At 38.4% G+C, this 24,450-nt stretch overlaps 1 protein-coding gene across 3 annotated transcripts in view; it reads right to left on the bottom strand.

The window, feature by feature from the left end:
* Nucleotides 1-24,450, bottom strand: part of PDCL2 (phosducin like 2) — a 36,963-nt gene that overhangs the window by 1,705 nt on the left and 10,808 nt on the right. The window contains exons 3-5 of one of the 3 annotated variants that reach the window (XM_054484425.2): nucleotides 23,766-23,856; nucleotides 11,476-11,619; nucleotides 4,170-4,378 (exon numbers count right to left, since the gene is read on the bottom strand). In XM_054484425.2, the coding sequence (XP_054340400.1) occupies nucleotides 4,170-4,378; nucleotides 11,476-11,619; nucleotides 23,766-23,856 (444 nt within the window). Of the gene's footprint in view, nucleotides 1-4,169; nucleotides 4,379-9,148; nucleotides 9,292-11,475; nucleotides 11,620-23,765; nucleotides 23,857-24,450 lie in introns of all 3 variants that reach the window. The other 2 variants (XM_054484427.2, XM_054484428.2) reach the window with 2 other exon arrangements.

Here is a 24,450-nt window from a genome sequence, read left to right as displayed (position 1 = left end):
ACCCTAATCTCACCTTGAACTGTATGTAATTCTTATAATCCCAATGTGTTGTGGGTGGGAGGTAATTGAATCATGGGGGTTGTTACCTCCATGCTGTTCTCTTGATACTGAGTGAGTTCTCACAAGATCTGATGGTTTTATATGGGGCTTTTTCCCCACTTCACTTGGCTCTCATTCTTCTCCTTCCTGCTGCCATGTGAAGAAGAACACGTTTGCTTCCCATTCTGCCATGATTGTAAGTTTCCTGAAGCCTCCCCAGCCATGCTGAACTGTGAGTCAATTAAACCTCTTTCCTTTATAAATCACCCAGTCTCAGGTATGTCTTTAGTAGCAGCGTGAAAATAGACTAATACAATACCTTACATCAAATCATACACAAAAGCCCAATGTTATTCAAGACCTAAGCTCAAAAATAAAACTTTAAAACGCTTAGAAGAAAGTGTAGGAGAATATATTTTTCACCTTGAGAATACAGAAAGGTTTTGAAAAGAAAGCATGAAAAGTGCAAAATAAAGAAAAAGATTAATAATTTTCACTATGCCAAATCATAACTTTTATCTGACAATCGAAATGATAAGCCATAGCTGGTGAGAATATATTAGTAATACTATAAAAATAGTATCCAGAACTTTACATACACATTCATGCACACATACCCACTCTTATAAATCAATGAAACAACATATGCACACACACGCACTCTTATAAATCAATGAAAAAACACAAATGACAAAATGGACAAAGTATATAAACAGGAGAGGAAATCAGAATGACCAATGCATATGAAAAAATCCATAACCTCACTTGTAATCAGGGAAATCCAAATTTAAACAATGAAATGATACCACTTCATATCCATCAGATTGACCAAAAAACCAATAGTCTAAAATTAACAAGAACTGGTGAAGATGTGGGTATATCTTCAAACACAGATGGAAGGATAAATTGGTACTTTCACTCACAGAGCAGTCTATGAACTACCAAGTGAAGTTGAAAGTGTGTATACCCTACGACCCCACAATTCTCCATACGCCCTTGAGAAACTCTCACAGGTGGGCACAATGACGGCCACAGCAGAATTGTTCATAATGGGAAAATCGCAAACAACTCGCATTTCTCACAGTAGGGGAATGATAAATTGAGGAATAGCTGATTATAGAATGCTAGACAGGAGATAAAGGTATTGAATCAGACATATATGAAATAAGAGATTCTGAATACTATGGTTGAGATTTTTAAAAAAGCAAGTTGCAGAATGATACTACAATATAATGCCCTTTATTAAATACTTTCAATTTTGCAATTAATTATTCCTTCTATTTCTATAGATATACTTGTTAAACCATAACAATAAGACCAGATAGTTCCTTTTAAAATTAAAAATAGAATTACCATATCATCTAGCAATTCCATTTCTGTGTATATTCCCAGAAGAATTAAAAACGGAGATGAGCATATTATTTGTATACACATGTTCATAACAGCATTATTCACAGTAGCCAAAAGGTGAAAACAACCTAGGTGTCCATTAACAGATGAAGGGATACACAAGATATACTTAAAAAGGAAAAAAATTCTGATAACATGCTACCACATGGATGAAACTTGAGGACATCATGCTAAGTGAAATAAGTCAGTCACAAAGGACAAATACTATATGATTCCACTTATATGAGGTATCTAGAGCTGTCAAATTCATAGAGACAGAATCTAAAAAGGTGATTGCCTGGGCTGAAGCAATTGGAGACTGAGGAGTTTTTGTTTAACAAGTACAGAGTTTGTTATGTAAGATGAAAAAACTTCTGGCGATGGATGATGGTGATGGAATGTGAATGTGCTTAATTCCACTGAACTGTATGCTTAAAAATAGTTAAGATGGTAAATGTTATGTTATGCATATTCTTCTACAATGCTTAAAATACACCAATAAATTTCACTGATAACTGTCTCTCAAAAAAAAAAGGGGGGGGGGACAAGATACACACTAAATTCATGATAGTTTTTGTCCCTAAGGAAGCAGGGAGGGGAACAGGACTAAGTATGGAAATACAGGTAACTTCAACTTTATCTGCAATGTGTTTTCAAAAGATAAGCAAATAGGCCAGGCATGGTGGCTCATGCTTGTAATCCCAGCACTTTGGGAGTCAAATGTGGGAGGATCACTTGAGCCTAGGAGTTTGAGACCAGCCTGGGCAATATAGTGAGACCCCATCTCTACTACAAAATTTTTCTTAAAAAATAGTTAGGTGTGATGGCCGGCACCTGTAGTCCCAGCTACTCAGGAGGCTAAAGTGGGAGGATTACTTGAGCCTGAGAAGTCAAGGCTGCAAGTGAGCCATAACTGTGCCACTGCACTCCAGCCTAGGTGACAGAGTGAGATGCTATCTCAAAAAAATAGCTGAAGGAAGCATAAACAAATGTTCACATTTGTTACTTTTGGTAATTACTATGGTCTTGAATGTTTGTGTCTCCCCAAAATTCGTATGCTGAAATCGTAATCCCCAAGGTGATGGTATTAAGAGGTGGGGACTTTAGGAGTGATTAGACCATGAGGGCAGAGAACTCATCAATGAAATGAGTGAACAGAGAGGCCAAAAGGAGCTTGTTTGCCCCTTCCACCACGTGAGGTCAATGAAGAGGTCACCATCTATGAAGGACAGGCCCTCACAAAACACCAAATCTGCTGGCGCCTTGATCTGGGACTTCCCAGCTTCTAGAACTGTGAGATATTAATATAAAGTTTCTTGTTTATAAGCCACCCAGTTTACAGTATTTTTATTATAGTATCCCAAACAGAGAAGACAATAATGATTTCATGAATGCTTACTACATTATTATTCTATGTATTCTTTTATGTACTCTTACGTTGTTAATTTTTTTAATTAAAAAGAAAAGGTCCAAGCTACAAAAACAAGGTGGTGAAACAAGGAAAGGCCTTAGAAGACTAAAAGAAAAATGGGAAAATTCTGAAACAATTAAAGTATCAGAGGTCTCGGTAAGGGCAAAAACAACTTTGGGGGACTGACAGAGTCAAAGAATACCTACTGAAAACAACCAGCCAGGGGCAGAGGCTCACGTCCGTAATCCCATCACTTTTGGAGGCTGAGGTGGGCAAATCTCCTGAGATCAGGAGTTCAAGACCAGCCTGGCCAACAGGGCGAAACCCCATCTCTACTAAAAATTACAAAGATTAGCCAGGTGTGGTGGTGGCCACCTGTAATCCCAGCTACTCAGGAGGCTGAGGCAGGGAGAATTGCTTGAACCAGGGAGGCAGAGGTTGCAGTGAGCCAAGATCATGCCACTGCACTCTAGCCTGAGTGACAGAGCAAGGGTCTGTCTCAAAAAAAAAAAAAAAAAACAAAAAACAAAAACAGCCACTCATGATGGCTTTAACACAATGGTGAGAGAAAATGATTTTTAGTTTTGTAAAATCGAGTTAAAGCAGTGAGAAAAAATGAATATATCAAAGAAATGACCTTAGGAAGTAAAAACAATTAAAGAAGATAAAAATAGAAAGTCTTGTGTTGTGTGCCAAGAAAAATAAAGTAATAGGAGGCATGGTCTGTGCACTTTTTAGGAAGATAAAATTCAAAGGGAATTGATTCATCAACAAAATTAGATGTCATGCTAATAAGTGAAAAGAAAGATGCATTGAGAATATACGCTATAGAAATTCAGTAGAGAAGAAAAAGATTACGAATTGGTCCAATGTTACATAATGCGGTAAATAAAAATTGAGTAGACTCATGAAGGAATAAAGTTTGGATTTGGATAATAGAGAAAGGTAGAATACATTAGGTACAAGCAGAGAATGTGTAAAAAAGTGTGATGGCACAAATGAGTAATGTATATTTGCAGGTTGTGGCTGAAGACCAGCCTAACAGGAACAGAAACTAGCAAGCACTGAGAAATATAGTTGGAGAGGTGGGTGGAGATTCTAAAGGAGAAGATTCTAAATTTTTAACTTACTTGAGACAGAGAACTATTAAGGATTTTAAGGAAGGGGGTGTTATTAGAGTATTACTATAGGAAAATTAATCTGGAGGCATATAAAAAGAGACTAGAAGCAAGGAAAAAACCTTGGTACTAAGGAAGTAAACTTTCAGGATACTTGTTAGTTTGTGGATGTTTTCACCTATCATTTTTATAAACAAAATTTGTAACATTACCTTCCAGCTTGAGATTTATCCCTCCACATTCTATAATTCCAATGAATTTGGCTTCTATCTGACCATTTTTATAAACAAAAATTGTTGGTAAACAATTGTCATGGTAGTGTTGAATACAGCTATTCACGATGGCTTTAACAAATTTAGTTTCTGGAAACTTTCTTGCTAGAAGACTAAGATGCTGGTTAACCAACAAACACATTGGGATGCTAAAAAGAGAAACAGTACACACAATCTTTAATAAATGGGCTACTCATCTCAGTCTAATGAAATAAGTAAAATATCGCCATGGCAAAAATATATCTTAGATTAATATAAAAGCATATTATTATCATCCTCTATTTTTACCTTTAGCAATGAAGAACTGTATGTAGAGTCCTCTGGTTTTTATTGCAAGCACCATTATAGCCAGGGAATGAAGCTAGCTACCATGGCAAGCTGATGCTTAACTTAGGGAAACTACATCCAACTGAGCATCAGTTTGGTTCAAGCAGGTTCCCAGTTTGTAGAAAAAAAAAAAAAAAAACAGGACACTTCTAGGAAATCCTTTGCAGTTCTGAGTTGAAACAAAAGGATCCCAACCCTTGTTGCCATCATGAGCTTCTTTCCAGGTAATGAGTTTAATCATATCCAGAACTGTCTTTCCTGACTCCAACAAACTTCTTCCACAGTCTTTGGAATCCCACTCCATGCCACATCCTGGTGTGGCATGTGAACTATTCCTTACCAGAAATTTAATATTGATTGGAAGTGTGACCACAACCTCAGTTCTTCCTGCTTTATCACTTAATTCTCATCACACTCCTTGATCAATTAGTCGCTTTTCTCCCAGTTTATCAAACTTTCAAGTGAATCCCTTCACCTCTACTTTATTCCACATTCCTTCCATCTCCCTTGGGACCTTTGTTGGTTATTCTGCTTCCCTCTTTTCCTGTTTTCTCATCTTTCCTTCTCCAAAGACTCTTTCTCCATTTTACATAAACATATTCAATTTGGGCCGGGTGCAGTGGCTCAAGCCTATAATCCCGGCACTTTGGGAGGCCAAGGTAGACAGATCATTTGAGGTCAGGAGCTCGAGACCAGCCTGGCCAACATGGTGAAACCCTGTCTCTACTAAAAAATGCAAGGTTTTAGGGACCAAGAGAAAACTTCTTTGCCCTCCAAAGGAAGGTTCACCGAAAGATCAACTAACAAAAGGCAGATTAATTGGAGAAAAGGCACACAAGTTTCTTAACATGTACATGAGAGAGGAAACACAAAGTAATTACCCAAACCCTCCAATGGGGTACAGAAGCTTATATGCCATCTTGAGGCTACAGAAAGAATGGAGGCTCTGGCATGGCCAAAAACATGTTATTGGGGTAAATCAGGTTACAGTGACAAGACAGGCTATGGGAGGCAGAGAAGAGGAGGCCTGGCTAGCAAAAGTGGTGTTGTTATGTAGATGAAACCTTATAGGTAGCAGCCCTCAAAGAGAATAGATGGTAAATGTTTCTTTTAGACCTTTAAAGGCATCAGATTCTCAGTTAACTTTGGTCCTAGATCAGACAAGGGAAGGCCCTCAGAGAAGGCCTGACTGCATGAATGCAGATTTTCTCTACAGTTGCAAATCCCCTCCACAAAAGACAGCTTTACGGGGTTACTTCAGTTTTGCTGGCTCTCTGAACACCCATCTCAAAATATGTCAAGAAAGTATATCTTAGGGTAAAATTTTTTGATTTCCTTCAAGGTGAAATGAGTCCACTAATACCTAATTCAGAGAAATTTTATAATTTTCATTAGAAATTTTGTCAGAATGAAAGCTCAGTCAGTGGTACAACACATATTTGTGGGATGGGTCAGTAGTGTGAATGGCAGAAAGCAGGTAGGTATTGGTGGTGGCAGTGAAAAGTATAGAATTAAGAGAATATTGCATAACAGATTGTGATGCAGGGAGAAAGGGTTGCCCGAAGACAGTTCTGACAGCAAGTAGTAGGGGAACAAATTTGGTGTTGGGGTTCAGGGCCAGAACTTTAACCCCAGAAGAGCTGTAAAATATGAGGCAGACCTCTAACATCACAAAACAAGAGCCTATTTATGGTATTCAAGCTTCAAAATATACATTTGGGTATAAGAATAATATAAAAGCCCCAAATTAGAATTGGGGTACAGGCATAAGATTAAATAAAACCAGAAACAAGACTGACTTAAAGCTAAATCATTAGGCTTACTGGCCCAGGTTGAGTTAGATCCCTGTAAGGCACCTTAAGGAGGCTAAGCCTTCATTCGGATAAAAAGTGGGTCTAATCCTATCAATTTAATGGTAAAGAGCCATTGAAATTATAGAATTTAGGAGCCTAATCAAAAAACAAACACCACCCTTTTATAAAATTGATAGAAAGTAGCTAAAAATTAAACCACCTTTGTAAAAATTTTAACAGTGAGAGAATTATGACAGTGAAAGAGATCTGATCTAACCAACCCCCATCTTCCCTTTAACCTCCAAACTGCCCCGAATCATTCCTGGACTTGGGCCAAGCTAACTTTGGGAGAAATTCAGTTTACAGTTTAAATGATAATAGCTTTTCCCCAAAACTAAAACCACCTTTGTAAAGCTAAGGGAAGACTAGATTAGGAGGATGAGAGGAGCCCGAATTCTGCTAAGATAGACACTTAAACAATTACCAGCCGTTATTCTGGAAGTCACAAGATTTGCAACTTCCTCAATTACTCCTGCAGGTAACAACACTATTGTAGAACCTAAGATTGGTCTTTTTTATATATCTTTTAAGGTTTTTGCATTTCTGATGACTGATGCCTCTACCTGGACCCACCAAGCAGTCCTGTGGACCCATACAGAAGCAGACTTAGCACACATGAAGACTGTATTAGTCCATTCTCATGCTGCTAATAAAGACATACCCAAGGCTGGGTAATTATAAAGGAAAGAGGTTTAACTGATTCACAGTTCAGTATGGCTGGGGAGGCCTCAGGAAACTTACAATCATGGCAGAAGGGGAAGCAAACACATTCTTCTTCACATGTGGCAGCAATGAGAAGTGCTGAGCAAAAGGGGAAAAGGCCCCTTATAAAACCGTCAGATCTCGTGAGAACTCACTCATTATCACAAGAACAGCATGAGGGTGACTGCCCCCATGATTAAATTACCTCCCGCCAGGTCCCTCCCACGACAAATGGGGGTTATGGGAAATACAGTTCAAGATGAGATTTCGTGAGGACACAGCCAAACCATATCAAGGATCATTTTCTACATCCCTATGATTGCATTCCCAACCAATCAGCAGTACCCATTCTGTGGTCTGGCAACCTATCCTTGAAAAACCTCAGCCTCCAAATTTTGGGGGAGGCTGATTTGAGTAATAATAAAACTCTAGTTTCCTGTTCAACTGGCTCTACATGAATTAAACTCTTTATTGCAATTCCCCTGTCTTGATAAATTGGCTCTATGTGGGCAGCAGGCAAAATGAACCCATTGGGTGGTTACAAAAACATAAGTTAACAGCTGTTCTTCAACTTTACAATATTAAAAAGCTGTAAGTAAATCAATTTTGTTGTTGTTGTTGTTGTTGTTGTTGTTGTTTTTTGAGATGGAGTCCCACTCTGTTGCCCAGGCTGGAGTGCAGTGATGTGATCTCAGCTCACTGCAGAGCTGCCTCCCAGGTTCAAGCGATTATCCTGCCTCAGCCTCCCAAGTAACTGGGATTATAGGGACACACCACCATGCCCGGCTAATTTTTTTGTACTTTTAGTAGAGACAGGGTTTTGCCATGTTGGCCAGGCTGGTCTCAAACTGCCGACCTCAGGTGATCCACCCGCCTCAGCCTCCCAAAGTACTGGGATTACAGGCATGAGCCACCGAGCCTGGCCAGTAAATCCATTGTTAAAAACTAAAGTTTTCTAAAGAATATTTGTAACACACTTATTTTCTGTTATATTTTATAAATTTGGATTACAGATTAATTTTCAAAATATATGTTTTATACCAACACAGGAATGTATTTTCCTTTTTCTTTTTTTTTTTTTTTTTTTTTGATTTGGAGTCTTGCTCTGTCGCCCAGGCTGGAGTGCAATGTGCGATCTTGGCTCACTGCAACCTCCACCTCCCGGGTTCAAGCCATTCCCCTGCTTCAGCCTCCCACATTGCTGGGACTACAGGCATGCACCACCAAGCCTGGCTAATTTTTTTTTGTATTTTTAGTAGAGATGGGGTTTCACCATGCTGGCCAGGCTGGTCTTGAACTCTTGACGTCAAGTGATCCGCCTGCCTCGGCCTCCCAAAGTGCTGGGATTACAGGCAATGAGCCACCGCACCCAGCCCCAGGAATGTATTTTCTTAATGTCCAGAAAACTAATACGTAACTACTTTAGAGTGGCCCAGAAAAACCTTCTGAGAAGGTCACAAATATTTAAAGTATTTTGAAACCACATCCTTCTTTTTGAGTCTATCAAAGCATACAACAATTTGAAGCAGACTATAACACATTCAACCTCTTTATGAATTTTTTAAAAATCATTTCTAAAAACTAGTAATTTATCTGGAAGTAACCATTAAACTAGATAATTTTACTTAGAAGCCATATCTACTGTGCTAATCACACAGGATCAGAAAAAACATTCAGTAAACCACTTCAGTATATAATATTTACCACAAGCAGATCCCTGTTTTATAAATGTCCGTGTTTCTCTTCCTTATTTGTGAGATCTACAGGCAGCATTTACAAACTGGTTAACCAAATAAATAGGATAGGTAATATGGAAGTGTGATTTCAGGAAATAACTTTTCTCTGAAGAATGCAAGTCCTTTTAAATGTTTACCCCCACGGAGTCATTAAAATGAGACAGCAGGCCAGGCACAGTGGTTCACGCCTGTAATCTCAATACTTTGGGAGGCTGAGGCAGGAGGATCACTTGAAGCCAGGAGTTCGAGACAAGTCTGGGCGACATAGCAATACCCCATTTCTACAAAAAAATTTTGAAACCTGGCCAGATGTGGTGGTGCAGACCAGTAGTCCAAGCTACTTGGAGGACTGAGGCAGGAGGATCATTGCTTGAGCCCAAGCATTCAAGGCTGCATTGAGCTACAATTGTCACTGTACTCCAGCCTGGGAAACACAGTGAGACCCTGTATCAAATATAAAAAGAGAGAATTACAACCTACTCCCTTCTTGACCTATGTATTCATCTCTTGAAACTGCTTGCTATTGCTTCCAAGTAGCTATAAATCAACCCAATAATACTTCAGACACTGTAAGTTTTATAGCTTAACAATATAGTGCCAATCACTAATCAATGTTATTTCCTTAAGCCAAAGAGAATTCTTGACAAACAACTTTGTATCAGTCCACTCCCTGTCCTCCTTTTATGTCTTCACAAACCTGCTCATAACAAACGCCAAAGGGAGATCATATCCAAAGTTACTTGGGTTTAGTCTTCTGGGCAGCTATCCTCACTTTGGCTCAAGTAAACTCTTTAAATTATATTTTGTGCCTCAGCCTCTTCCTTTTAGGTCAACACATTCTTTTAAATACTTTAAAACTACTTAAAAATTAATCTACCAAGAGTTTTAGTTATAATAAAATAACTTTTATGGGGCATTTTCTTTTATGGGGCATGTTGTCCTGTCAAAATTTGACTCAGGAACTGCAAAGTATAGCCATACAGGCTACACAGGGTTATATACAGGGCTATAATTTGCATAAATTGCTCTGTACATAATTTCCCTGAGGACCTAAAGATAAAAACATTTATTATTCAGAGATTGAGATAAGGACAGTGAAGGTTGCTGTCATGGCCTCTGTTCCTAGAATGGTTTATAGCCCTGAGGCAGAGGGGTAGGGACCTAAAGCTAGAAGGACTGAATGAGAGACATTCAAAAGTCTACTTTCCCCATTTACTAGACAAGACTGGTGAGGCCTAGGGACAGTGGGTAACACTTAGTACAACCAGGTATTTTTAAATTAACTGTCTTGGAGGAATGGGGGAGTGCAGGGGTGCAGGGAAATTGTTCTATTAGAAGAGACTTCAGAGAGCTGATATATCTAAATGTGCTGCATAATTCTTGATTGACTCCTTGTCCAAAACATATGTATTCATAAAAGATATTTTTAAGTCAGTTGGGAAAATCTGAGTAAGGATGACGTATTAGATGGTATTAGGAATTACTGTTAATTTTGTTAGGTGAGAAAATGGTATTGTGGTTATGTAGAAGAACGTTCTTGAAGGGATTCATAGTATGCCACACCAAAATAAGCTACTCTGGCATAAGGATTATTTTGAGCTAAAGACAACTGAAAAGAAACAGACACAAGAAAAATATTCTCCACCCAGTAACATCCTCACTCCTGTCTCTACCAGGAAGGGCAGGACACTCTTCATCACTGGATAAAGCTCTAGATTCTTATCATCCCAGTGAGGCACCAGAGGAATCTATATAACAAACCTTGCTAAAACAACCTTTAATTTCTATTAAATTAAACACTAAATATCGACCATATACATTCAACAAGTTGAATACATAGTTTCACCCATGTATTTACCATCCCACAGTTTGTCACTCCTAGAAGCTCAAAGACCCTTTCTGTTGTCTTATCACTTCTCTACAAATTTGCTGTTCTTTTGTTAAGAATCTACATAAGCCCAAGTTCTAACCACCCCTTTGAGTTACTTATCACTGAGCTCTCCTATGTGTATGTGTAAAGCACTTGTTAATAGACTTCTGTTTGTTTTCCTCTTGTTAACCTGTCTTTTGTCCGTCCAATTTGCAGGGCCCCAGCTAATAAACCTAAAATGGGTACAGGAAATAGAATTTTTTTTCTTTCCAACACCTTTATGTTTTGAAGGTGCATGCTGAAGTACACAGGAATAAATCGTCATGCTATGTTCAGTTTACTTTCAGTTCACTTTCTACAAATGCAAATATACACACACATAGAAACAATTATATAAATATGGCAAAAGGTTACTTGTTGAATCTGTATGGTCAATATTTAGAGTGTTCATTTTCTCATTCCTTCTACTTCTCTGTGTTTTTGAGATTTTCTATAATAAAAAGTTTTTAACAAAACTACCAAAGAGGTGCTTATTTTTCTAAAAAGTGTGACAAGTTCCTGAAATTAGAAATGAAAAGATCTTAAAATACCTAATTTAATCCCTGAAGCCAATGACTATCAAAAACTCTATGGATGTATATGTGTGCAGTATATAGTTGCTTTTTCTTGAGTACTGTTATATACTTTGTAAAACCTTAAAACCAAAAATATGTCTTTTAAAATAGTATATTAACATTTTGAAATACTATGGTAATTACCTTGATCTGTATAGATGAATTACAACCCACACATCTTTTTCTGCATTTGTGACTTCATTCACATACTGATTTCCAGAAATTTCTCTTAATTCTCCAAATTTTTGTTTTTTCTTAAGAGCTTTCCATTCCTGTAACCGCTTCTTTCTAATTAAAACATGAAATTAAATTACATAAGACTACTGTCATATTCTTAAGGTTATTCTCATATGTAATAACAATTTAGGGCAATGAATATAATGCCTATCCATATCAAACACTTTAAATGATGGGATAACCATGAATGATCTTATAAAGCCAATTTCTCTTTTTATATGCAAATTTGTATTATCATGGATATTGGAAAGTACAAGAAGTTTGCTATTAACTTTTAAATTTGTTTGTATTTAAGACTAGGTTTAGTTTAATTATATCCCATTTGTCAATTTCGGCTTTTGTTGCCATTGCTTTTGGTGTTTTAGACATGAAGTCCTTGCCCATGCCTATGTCCTGAATGGTAATGCCTAGGTTTTCTTCTAGGGTTTTTATGGTTTTAGGTCTAACGTTTAAGTCTTTAATCCATTTTGAATTCATTTTTGTATAAGGTGTAAGGAAGGGATCCAGTTTCAGCTTTCTACATATGGCTAGCCAGTTTTCCCAGCACCATTTATTAAATAGGGAATCCTTTCTCCATTGCTTGTTTTTCTCAGGTTTGTCAAAGATCAGATAGTTGTAGATATGCGGCGTTATTTCTGAGGGCTCTGTTCTGTTCCATCGATCTATATCTCTGTTTTGGTACCAGTACCATGCTGTTTTGGTTACTGTAGCCTTGTAGTATAGTTTGAAGTCAGGTAGCGTGATGCCTCCAGCTTTGTTCTTTTGGCTTAGGATTGACTTGGCAATGCAGGCTCTTTTTTGGTTCCATATGAACTTTAAAGTAGTTTTTTCCAATTCTGTGAAGAAAGTCATTGGTAGCTTGATGGGGATGGCATTGAATCTATAAATTACCTTGGGCAGTATGGCCATTTTCATGATATCGATTCTTCCTACCCATGAGCATGGAATGTTCTTCCATTTGTTTGTGTCCTCTTTTATTTCACTGAGCAGTGGTTTGTAGTTCTCCTTGAAGAGGTCCTTCACGTCCCTTGTAAGTTGGATTCAATGATAGACTGGATTAAGAGAATGTGGCACATATACACCATGGAATACTATGCAGCCATAAAAAATGATGAGTTCATGTCCTTTGTGGGGACATGGACGAAATTGGAAATCATCATTCTCAGTAAACTATCGCAAAGATAAAAAACCAAACACCGCCTGTTCTCACTCATAGGTGGGAATTGAACAATGAGAACACATGGACACAGGAAGGGGAACATCACACTCTGGGGACTGTTGTGGGGTGGGGGGAGGGGGGAGGGATAGCATTAGGAGATATACCTAATGCTAAATGACGAGTTAATGGGTGCAGCACACTAGCATGGCACATGTATACATATGTAACTAACCTGCACATTGTGCACATGTACCCTGAAACTTAAAGTGTAATAAAAAAAAAAGACTAGGTTTAAATCATAGCTATAGAGAGTTTATCTAGATGTTGTGCCAACAAATTCTCATGTACAAGTTGAATACTTCATTAAGGAGAATAATGATATCCAACATTTACCAAGTGCTTGCTATGTTGCCAGGCACTATTTTAAATACATAACATTAATGAACTTAATCCTTGTAAAAATGTTACAAAGCCAGTACTATTATTATCCCCATTTAAATGTTAGTAACTATCATGCTAAGATGATCTTCACTTTGAAGCCTCTGTGGATATTTGTAATTACTTGTTATAAATATAGATTTATTATAGATAGAGAGGTAGTAGAGGAGAGTGATTATGAGCTTGGATTCTAAGCTCAGACTACACTGGGTTTAAATGCCAGTTCCAGTACTTGTTAATAGCATAAGCTTGGGCAAGTTATTTAATCTCTCTACACTTCAGTTTCCCTAACTGTACATGGGAATAATACTAATAGCTACTCACAAGGGATTACTGGGAAAAAAATGAAATAATACATGTAAATTTCTTAGCAGGGTGCCTGACACACTGTGAGCATTCAATAAATGTTGCTATCTATTTATCTATCCATAGAGAAGCTTGAAACTGTTTAAAAAACCAACTCTCTCAACATTTACATAATTTGACAATTTCGCTGTTGAACGCCTGGATTCATGAAGCAAATCTAAATGGTTTCTGACTGTCTGCAAGTTTATTAACATTTCATGATTCTATACCTCTAAGTTTGCTGGGAGTATTTACTCCCTTTCTTTCTCTGTGTATTAACCATATTTTCTTATTTTATGTATTCTTGATGCTCTGGCATCTGACACATTGCTGACTTCATAGAGTCTGCCCCTCCCAGGGCTAGTGAACTCCATGAAATAGCAAACACTCTTCAAATGCAAACCAATCAATCTAGGGACCATACCTTCAATCACTTCATTTATCAGACTGAGCCATGATCCCCTGCCCTAATCATTCCAGGGCCAGGTACCAAACAACTAGAGATAGCCTCTACAGCCCAGAGCCCACCAAAATTATTGAAACTAGCCAATCCTAACTCTGCTTACCCTGCCTTGCCATGCTTTTCCCACAGAAACCACAATAAAAGCCTTATGCCCATGCTTTCCCCTTGCTCCTTCTGATCAATTCAGGTGCTTCACTGCATGGCCCCTGTGTGGCATGATGTGGCATGCACCCCTCCTCTTGGAAACTGTGAGTAACCAACTATCCTTTCAATAGCAACCATATCCTGACACACTTGAATAAAAACAAAACCCTGGGTATATTTTAAAACATTTTGACCTTATTTCCCATGCTATTAACATTTCAAATAAAACCTCTTACTTTACGTAACCAGTAATCCAAGCAAAATCAAACCTAGAGGAGAATGCCAAGGATAGTAACCCAAGGCTGGGGACCTCTCACAGTTTTCAAATTGAAGTCCTTCAATTTTTCCTCCACTGGCCCAGATATTTGGAACCTAGAGTTACTCCACAGTTCTTCTGGGAGCCCTACTTTGTTTGCACCGAGTATCTAACTTCCCGCAATTTGATCTTACTGGCTTAATATCATTCAGAAATTTCAAAATATTCTTGTTCCAATGATGACACCATGCTCTAATGGTACAACTATCAACAACTTCCCTTCCTCCTCCCCTCTTCCACTTCTTCCTCCTTCACATTTTTCTCTGTTATTTCAATGGAATTGGGCAGGGGAGAACAGTAAATACATGGGCTGGTTTTGCCATTAGAAGTACACACAGTGTTCAATGGCCTGCATTTTTCACCTAACAAGCCTATCAGTTGGGATTCAGTTGCATAAACAGAAGGCCCACTAGCTATTTTAAGCAGAAAAGAGCTTAATATGGGGGAATTAAATGCTTTATCAACCCAATAAAAAGAAGGAGCAGGCTCTAGGCTGGGATACCAGGAATGACTCTCAAAACAACATGCAAAACTGGTATGCCAAGGCTTTCTCTACCACAATCCAGAAACTAGGGAATCTGGAACTACCACTCCATTGTTGGCTTTACTATCAAACTATTCTGAGAATCAGAAAGCCGGTGTAACAACTTTTGTCTCTAGAAACCCATCTCCTTAGTAATAATCTGAGGATGAGAAACTGTTGCCAAAATAATGGCTCCATTGGACACTATGCTCCATACCTGGTTGACGGGATCAATCACATCCCAAACCTCAGCATCATGCAATGTACCAGTGTAACAAGCCTGCATGTGCATCCCCTGAATCTACAATAAAAGTTGAAATTATAAAATAAAAAAAGAATAATGGCTCCAAAACCATAATGCAAATTCTAGATTAGTACCAACTAAATGGATGCTTTGTGTGTTTCTACTTTTTTTTTTTGTTTGTTTGGGATGGAGTCTGTCTCTGTCACCCAGGCTGGAGTGCAGTGGGCGATCTCGGCTCACTGCAAGCCCCGCCTCCCGGGTTCACGCCATTCTCCTGCCTCAGCCTCCCAAGTAGCTGGGACTACAGGCGCCCGCCATCATGCCAGGCTAATTTTTCTATTTTTAGTAGAGACAGGGTTTCACCGTGTTAGCAGGATGGTCTCGATCTCCTGACCTTGTGATCTGCCCACCTCGGCCTCCCAAAGTGTGGGATTACAGGCGTGAGCCACCGCGCCCGGCCGTGTGTTTCAGCTTTTTTCCCCACTTAATTCTGAATTCACATCCCTGGTGAAATGTCTAAATCATATTCTTTACCTTTACTGCAATAAAGTCTGAGAAATATCCTTTTAGTTTTTTAGCTTCCATGGTACTGGACTACACTAAGAGAAAGGGGAATATATGTCAAAAAGGCCAATTTAGTATTATATGCCACAAACAATATACTGCAGATTTGTTTATTGCTATGTATAAATTTTTTTCATCTTTTTAGCTAGAAGAGCTTCTGAGCTGACTCCCTTGTTATTTTACAGCTAATTATCTACACAATAATATTTGTCTCTCCTTTTTTGAATATTACATCTTTTTTTAAAAAAAATCTTGTTCTAAGATACTGGCTAGGACCTATTGTATGGTGTTTAATAACAGAGATGAGGCCTAGCATCATGGCTCAAGCCTGTAATCCCAGCACTTTGGGAGGCCAAGGCGGGCAGATCACTAGAGGTCAGGAGTTCGAGACCAGCCTGGCCAACGTGGTGAAATGCTGTCTCTACCAAAAAATACAAAAATTAGCCGGGCGTGGTAGCATGTGCCTGTAGTCCCAGCTACTCTGGAGACTGAGGTAGGATAATCGCTTGAGCCCAGGAGACAGAGGCTTCGGTGAGCTGAGATTGGGCCACTGCACTCCAGCTGGGGCAACAGAGCAAGACTCTGTCCTCCTCCCCCCAACAAAAAAAAAACAGAGATGATAGTGAACAATTCATCTTTTTCTCATAATAGTAACTTTTAATGTTTGTTAAAATTTTTATCAAGTAAAAAAAGTTCCATTACTTTAGCTTATCACTAGTTTTTGTTTGTTTTTTGTTTTTTGTTTTTTTTGAGACAGAGTCTCGCTCTGTCACCAGGCTGGAGTGCAGTGGCATGATCTCAGCTCACTGCAACCTCTGCCTCCCGGGTTCAAGCGATTCTCCTGCCTCAGCCTCCCATTTATTACTAGTGTTTAAAAAATATTTTCTTGCTGTTTTGTTTTTACTTTAAATGAGGAATTTGCTTTAAATCAGCACTATCAAGATAAGTACAGAATTTCTTAAGAACAAGTAATATTTTTAGAAGAAATCCTTTTTTTTTTTTTTTGAGACGCAGTCTTGCTCTGTCGCCCAGGCTGGAGTGCAGTGGTGCAATCTCAGCTCACTGCAACCTCTGCCTCCCAGATTCAAGAGATTCTCCTGCCTCAGCCTCCCAAGTAGCTGGGATTACAGATGTGCACCACCATGTCCAGCTAATTTTTGTATTTTTTAGTAGAGACGGGGGTTTCACCATGTTGGCCAGGCTGGTCTTGAACTCGTGACCTCGTGATCCGCCTGCTTTGGCCTCCCAAAGTGCTGGGATTACAGGCGTGAGCCACCACGCCCGGCCAAGAACAAGTAATATTTTTAAACATTCAGGTACAGAAATGAAAATAATGCCATAATTTGGTGGCAACTAAATTTGTGATTTTGATGTGGAATATACAAATAAAAGAATTTCTATTTATGGTATCGCTCTTTAATCTCTGTGGTGGAGACAGGTAGGGTGATCATCATTATAGCTTTCTCTTCTGGGGAAGCTACATTTACCTGGAAGACTACATTTGCCAGCTTGCCTTGCAGTTGGATTAAGGTCATGAGACTAGATTACAACCCATGCCACATAAGTGAAAGTGATATATACATTTCAATGACTCACCCCTAAAATGTCCCACGTGACCTTTCACACGTTCTGATTCACACAACTGGAAGTAAAGGTTTCTGAGATTATGTAGCCCCTAATGAAACAGCCCAGGTTCATAGTCATCGCCTGGAGGAGAGCTACTCAGGAGAACTATAGGATAAGCATCAAAGAGTTGTGCAACCATCACCACTATCTAATTCAAAAACATTTTCATCACTCCACAATAAACCCATATCTATTTGTAGTTACTCCCTATCCCCTATCCCAGGCCCTGGTAACCAGTAATTACGTTCTGTCTCTATGACTTTTTGTACTGGTTTCTTTCCCCTAGCATGTTTTCATCCACATTGTAGAACATATTGGTACTTCATTTCATTTCAATTATGGCTGAATAGTATTCCACTGTATAGATTGATGACATTTAGATTGTTTCCATTTTGGGGTTATTGTGAATAATGTTGCTATGGCCATTCCTATACATGTTTTGAATTTTCTTGGGTATATACCTAGAAGTGGAATTGCTGGGTCATATGCTAACTTTATATTTAACCTTTTAAGGATCCACCAGACTGTTTTTCAAAGTGGCTGTACCATTTACATTCCCAATGGCAATTCAAAGGGTTCCAATCCTCACCAACTTATTTATTATAACACCTTAGTGTGTATGAAGTAGTCTCCCAATGTGGGGTCTTCCCTAACTCCAATAGTTAGTGTCAGAATTGAAATGAATTGTAGAACAACCAGTTGGTGTCCAGAAAGTTGAAGAATTGGTTGTGGGGGACTCTGCCCCAACATTTCATGTCAGAAGTGTTATGAGTAAAACACACCAGAGGAACTAAAAAAGTACAGTAACTAAAATAAAAAAATACATTGGAGAGTTCCAAAAGCAGATTTGAGGAAGCAGAAGAATCAGCAACCTTGAAAATAGGACAACTGCAATGATCAAATCTGAGGAACAGAAAAAAAAAAGAATGAAAAAAAATAAACAGGGCCTAAAGGGTCTGTGGGATGATATAAAGCAGACCAACACACATGTTGTGTGAATCTCAACAGAAAAGAGAGAGAAAAAAAGCATAAAGAATATTTTAAGAAATAATGGCTGAAAACTTCCCAAATTTGATGAAATACACGAATCTATAAACCCAAGATGTCCAACAAACTCCAAGTATGATAAAAGTATGATAAACTCAAAGACACCCACATGGGGATACATCATAAACTACTGAAAGGCAAGAAGAGACAATGAGAATCTTGAAAGCAGAGAGAAGCGAGTCATCACATACAAGGGATCTTCAATAAGACTATCAGCCAGTTTCTCAGTAGAAATTTTGGAAGCCAAAAAGGCAGTGAGTTGATATTTTTTAAATGCTCAGAGAAAACAACTGTCAAAAGCAAGAATTTGATATTTGGCAAAACTATGCTTCAAGAATGAGGGTAAATTAATGCATTCCTAGATTTAAAAAATAAAAATAAAAACAAAAAAACACCAAGGGACCTAGACCTGCCTAAAAAATATGTGAAAGGAGTACTTCAGGCTGAAATGAAAAGGCACCAGATAGTATCCAAAGCCACATGAAGAAACGAGGAACATTGTGAAGTTAACTACATAGGGAAATATAATAGCCAGTATTACCATTTGGCTTTTACATAGGAAAATGTAAAAGCCATTATTGGAATTGATTTCCTTTTTTTTTAATTTTTGAGACAGAGTCTTGCTTTGTTGCCTAGGCTGGAGTGCCGTGGCGCGATCTTGGCTCACTGCAACCTCTGCCTCCCAGGTTCAAGCAATTCTCACACCTAGCCTCCTGAGTAGCTGGGATTACAGGTGTGTGCCACCATGCCCGGCTAAATTTTTTGTATTTTTATTAGAGACGGGGTTTCACCATGTTGGCCAGGCTGGTCTCGAACTCCTGACCTCAGGTGATTTGCCCACCTTGGCCTCCCAAAGCACTGGGATTACAGGCGTGAGCCATCATGGCTGGCCTAGGGCTGGTTTCTAACTTCTCTTTTTTTCCTGTATGATATAAAAGGTAAATACATAAAGCAATAATAATAAATCTATGTTAATGGATGCACAATATATAACAATGTAGTCTGTGACACTAACAAATGAGAAGGATGGAGATGTGTTTACATGCTATTGACTCTAAGTTGGTATTATTCAAAGTAGGCTATTGTAAGATGTTAATTTTTATCCTTAAGATAATCACTATGAAAAAACTAAATGATACACAGAAAATGAAAGAAGGAAATAAAAATGGTACACTACAAAAATCAGCTAACTGTGAAAAGAAAGCAGTAATGGAAGACTTAAAAAACAAAAATTATATAAGAAATACAGAAAACACCCAAGTAGCAGAAGCAACTCCTTTCTTAACAGTACTTACTTTAAATGTAAGTGAATTTTAAATTAATGTGATTAATCTCCAAGTAAAGGCAAAGATTGGCAAAACAAATTTAAAAAAAAGCATGTTCCAGATTTCTCAGTCTTTTTTTTTTTTTTTGAGATGGAGTCTTGCTCTGTCGCCCAGGCTGGAGTGCAGTGGCACAATCTCGGCTCACTGCAACCTCTGCCTCCCAGATTCAAGCAATTCTCTTGCCTCAGCCTCCCGAGTAGGTGGGATTACAGGTACAGGCCACTACACCCAGCTAATTTTTGTATTTCAGTAGAAACAGGGTTTCACCATGTTGGCCAGGCTGGCTTGAACTCCTGACTCAGGTGATCCGCCTGCCTTGGTCTCCCAAAGTGCTGGGATTACAGGCATGGGCCACTGTGTCTGGCCTTCTCAGGCCTCTTTTATAAGGCATTCATTAATCCCATTCATAAAGGGGGAGCCCTCATGACCTAATTACCTCCCTAAGGCTCCACCTCTTAATGCCATCACGTTGGTGGGGAATTAGGTTTCAACATATGAATTTGGGGGGGACACAAACATTCAGACCACAGCACCATCATTTAGTGGTTTTTATGGAGGTTTCATTAGATAGGCATGATTGACTAAATCATTGGCCACTGGTGATTAACTCAATCTCTAGCCCCTCTTCCCTCTCCAGAGAGCAGGGAATAGCGTTAAAAGTTCTAACCTTCTAATCACATGGTTGGTTCCTCTGGTAACCAGCCCTCATCCTAAAGCTACTAGGATCCCCTCCACCAAGGATCATCTCATGAGCATACCAAAGGTACTTTTATCACCCAGTAAATTCCAAGTATGTTTGTGTCAGGAACTAGGGACCAAGATCAAATATATATTTCTTATTATCACAGTTCCAGAATATTTTTTATTCCTGTTTATAACTTCTATTTGTTTATTGCTATTCTCTTTTTGATCATACGTTATATTCCTATCTTTTTAGCTCTTTAAGCATCCGTAAGATAGTTGTCTTAAAGTCTTTGTCTAGTAAGTCTGACTTCTGGGCTTCCTCAAGCACATTTTCTGTCAGTATATTTTGTTCCTTTGAATGGACTATACTTTCTTGTTTGTGTATGCCTTGTGATTTTTGTTGAAAACTAGACATTTGAATCCTATTATGTGGTAACTTTGGAAATAAGTTCTCCTCCTTTGCTGGGGTTTTGTTTTTGTTTTTGTTTTACTTGTTGTAGGCTGTCTTTGTGCTGGGGATCATTCTGAGGTATAAGCTTTAAGGTCTTCTCAGGTATTTTTTGAGCCTGCATCTTCCCCAGAGTAAATGCATTGGCTTTCTATATTTTCCCAAAAGCATAGTTGGTTTTGAATCTTTAAAAAAGGTTATAGCTCTTTTAAATTCTCTGATAGCTGCCTGAGCCAGTGGGAGTTCACACAATGGCAGTCAGCCTCTGTCCCTGTACATCCATGTTCAGAAGCAGCAATCTGTAATAAGAACACAGAACCCCAATATTTGGAGGAAAAGGTCCTTATTGTCCACCCTGGCTCCAGCAAGCTGTGTCAGAAATACAGGTTGTCAGCTGCCTGTCATGGAGCTAGGGGTTGAGTATGAACAGCTGCTACTGAACTGAGGGCTGAAGTCAACTGATACTGCCATTTACCAGCCAAGTTTTCACTTGGAAACTACAAGCATTCAATATTCTCCAGAGTACTAAAACAGTCACTTCAGACAGTTACTGCTAGTACAATCTTTGATTAGGTAGAGATGGATTTTTGGAGCTTCCTATTCTGCTATTTTCCCTAATGTCTCATTAGTGGGTTGTTTTTTTTTAAAGAGTTCTTCAATTAGGGTTTATTTGAAGTTTTCTTATAATTAAAGTTATGCGTTACTGAAAACGATACCACAGAGGTGATATGTCCTTCTCAGTACAACATACCAGGGGTTACTTGATCACCTCCCAGCATATTTTACTGGTGATATTAGCCTTGATCATTTGCCTAAGATAGTATCTGCCTATAAACTTACTATTTCCTCCTTTATAATTACTAAATATTTGGGGAAGAATTCTTTGAAATTATGCAATATCCTGTTTGTGTTTAAACTTTCAACCAATCATTTTAGCATCCATCACTGGATCTTACCCATAGGAAATTACCACTGTTCTGATGGTGATTTTTCTATTTCTCTAATTTCATTTACATTTATTAATTAAAATTCTTCTGTAAGGGAGAGAGATTACTTCTTCCAAATTTGTTCTTGTATTAAGTTATTTATTTATATCACTATGGACTTTTATAAATTCATTTCATTATCTGCTTTACAATCCTATCATATAATTATTGATTTTGTTGTTCAAGTTGTTCTAACTTTGGCCCTTGGGAGATCTTTCCATTTGACTCCTGGGACTTTTTTTTTTTTTTTACGTACTTCCTTACCTACTGGCAACATAAGATGCTTCATATTCATATTATACTTTCCTAACACACACCGTGGGATCAAGCAGTTCACTAAGGAGCACTGATTCCTGTTATTAGAGAACAGTATTTATTTGTTTTTTGTTTGTTTGTTTGTTTGAGATGGAGTTTCACTCTTGTTGCCCAGGCTGGAGTGCAATGGCACGATCTCGGCTCACTGCAACCTCCACCTCCCAGGTTCAGCGATTCTCCTGCCTCAGCTTCTCAAGTGGCTGGGATTACAGGCATGTGCTACAACGCCTGGCTAATTTAAAGACACAGGTTTCCATCATGTTGGCCAGGCTGGTTTCAAACTCCTGACCTCAGGTGATCCACCCGCCTCGGCCTCCCAAAGTGCTGGAATTACATGTGTTGGTCACCGCACCCTGCCTGAGAAAGATCTGAGTGCTATATGTGCTCATTGCTCCTGGAGTGTGGCTGTTCTAACTCCATTCACTGGTGGCTTTTGGTTTTTATTTTTGTTTTGTAGAGACAAGGTCTTACTATGTTGCCCAGTCTGGTCTGTAACTCCTAGCCTCAAGCAATCCTCCCACCATAGCCTCCCAAAGTCTGAGATTACAGGCATGAGCCACTGTGCCCAGCCCCAATTCACTGGTTTTTTTGTTTTTTGTTTTTTTTTTTTGAGGTGGAGTTTTGCTCTTGTTGCCCAGCCTGGAGTGCAATGGCGCAATCTTGGCTCACCGCAACCTCTGTCCCCCGGGTTCAAGCGATTCTCCTGCCTCAGCCTCCAGAGTAGCTGGGATTACAGGCAAGCACCACCATACCCGGCTAATTTTGTATTTTTAGTAGAGACGGGGTTTCTGCATGTTGGTCAGGCTGGTCTCGAACTCCCGACCTCAGGTGATCTGCCTGCCTCGGCCTCCCAAAGTGCTGGAATTACAAGCATGAGCCACTGTGCCTGGTCCACTGTTTTTTTATTATTAAAATGACCTTGCATTCCTGCAACCAATACTACTTGATCAAGATTTATTATTTCCTTAAATTGCTGGACTTAATTTGCTAATATTTCCTTAAAGATTTTGTGTTTAAAGTCATGAGGGATATTTGTAGTACTCTGTTTTAGTGATGTCTTTGTCTGGTTTCAGTATCAGGATAAATACTGGTCTTGTAAAAAGTATTTTAGAAATTAGAACAGGTTCATACATTTCCCAACTTATTTTAGTTGTGAAGTAAGTTGGGAAATGTATGAACCTGTTCTAGTTTCTAAAATAATTTGTTTAAGAATAGTAATTAATTATTCATGAAATGATAGTCACCTTTGACAGACATCATGCTAGAAGGAAAATCATGGCCATCTTTTTACTGGCCTCTTATTGCTATTTTCCACCTTAATCATATATAGCTTGATGAAGTTATATTATACATGATTGGACAATTTTCTATTAAATCAAAGGCAAAATATTAAGAAAAAATGATGTAATGATGTAATAAAATTCCACCTTATATAAAGGGAGTTTCAAAATGTTACTTAAAAATTAGTTTTGTTCTTTGTAAAATCTATGTGACAAGACAAATCTCTTTAGTTTTATTCTTATGATACTTCATTCAAAAATTTATAATTAACCCAAATGAATCACTGTACCTATATGTTTCAATAGCTTGCATATCTTCTTCATCAAATTCATCTTCAGCTTCCTTCAGCTGTGCAAGAGTCATCTTTTCAAATGGTTTCACTAAAACAACATAAATTATAGATTATCAAATTGTTTAAAAATTTTTTTACCATACAGTCAATGTCTAGAAAAAACTGTCTTATATAAAGGAGATCAACAGTATCTTTAAACAGCTGGGTGCGATGGAATCCCAGTACTTTGGTAGGTCGAGGTGGGTGCATCACTTTAGGTCAGGAGTTCAAGACCAACCTGGCCAACATGGTGAAACCCTATCTCTACTAAAAATACAAAAATTAGTCAGGTGTGATGGCAGGCACCTGTAATCCTAACTACTCGGGAGGCTGAGGCAGGAGAATCACTTGAACCCGAATGGCTGAGTTTGCAGTGAGCTGAGATCGCACCACTGCATTCCACCCTGGGCAACAAAATTAGACTTGGTCTCAAAAAAACAAACAAAAAAGAGTATCTTTAAACAAACATAAAGCAGCCAGCCACCAAAAAAAGCTATACATACTATAGAAAGTATAACATTAAAGTATTACTCCCTCAAAGTTCATAGAACTGACAGGCTACATTTAAAACTAGGTATGAAAATCAATTAGATTTCATAAATTTAGATTTCCCTCAAGTACCTGGAAATCTTGATAAATAATA

This window comes from Pongo pygmaeus, chromosome 3, assembly GCF_028885625.2.
Source record: "Pongo pygmaeus isolate AG05252 chromosome 3, NHGRI_mPonPyg2-v2.0_pri, whole genome shotgun sequence".
Taxonomy (NCBI): Eukaryota; Metazoa; Chordata; class Mammalia; order Primates; family Hominidae; genus Pongo; species Pongo pygmaeus.
The sequence above is the reverse complement of the archived record's forward strand: the minus strand, read 5'-3'. Positions and strand labels throughout refer to the sequence as shown.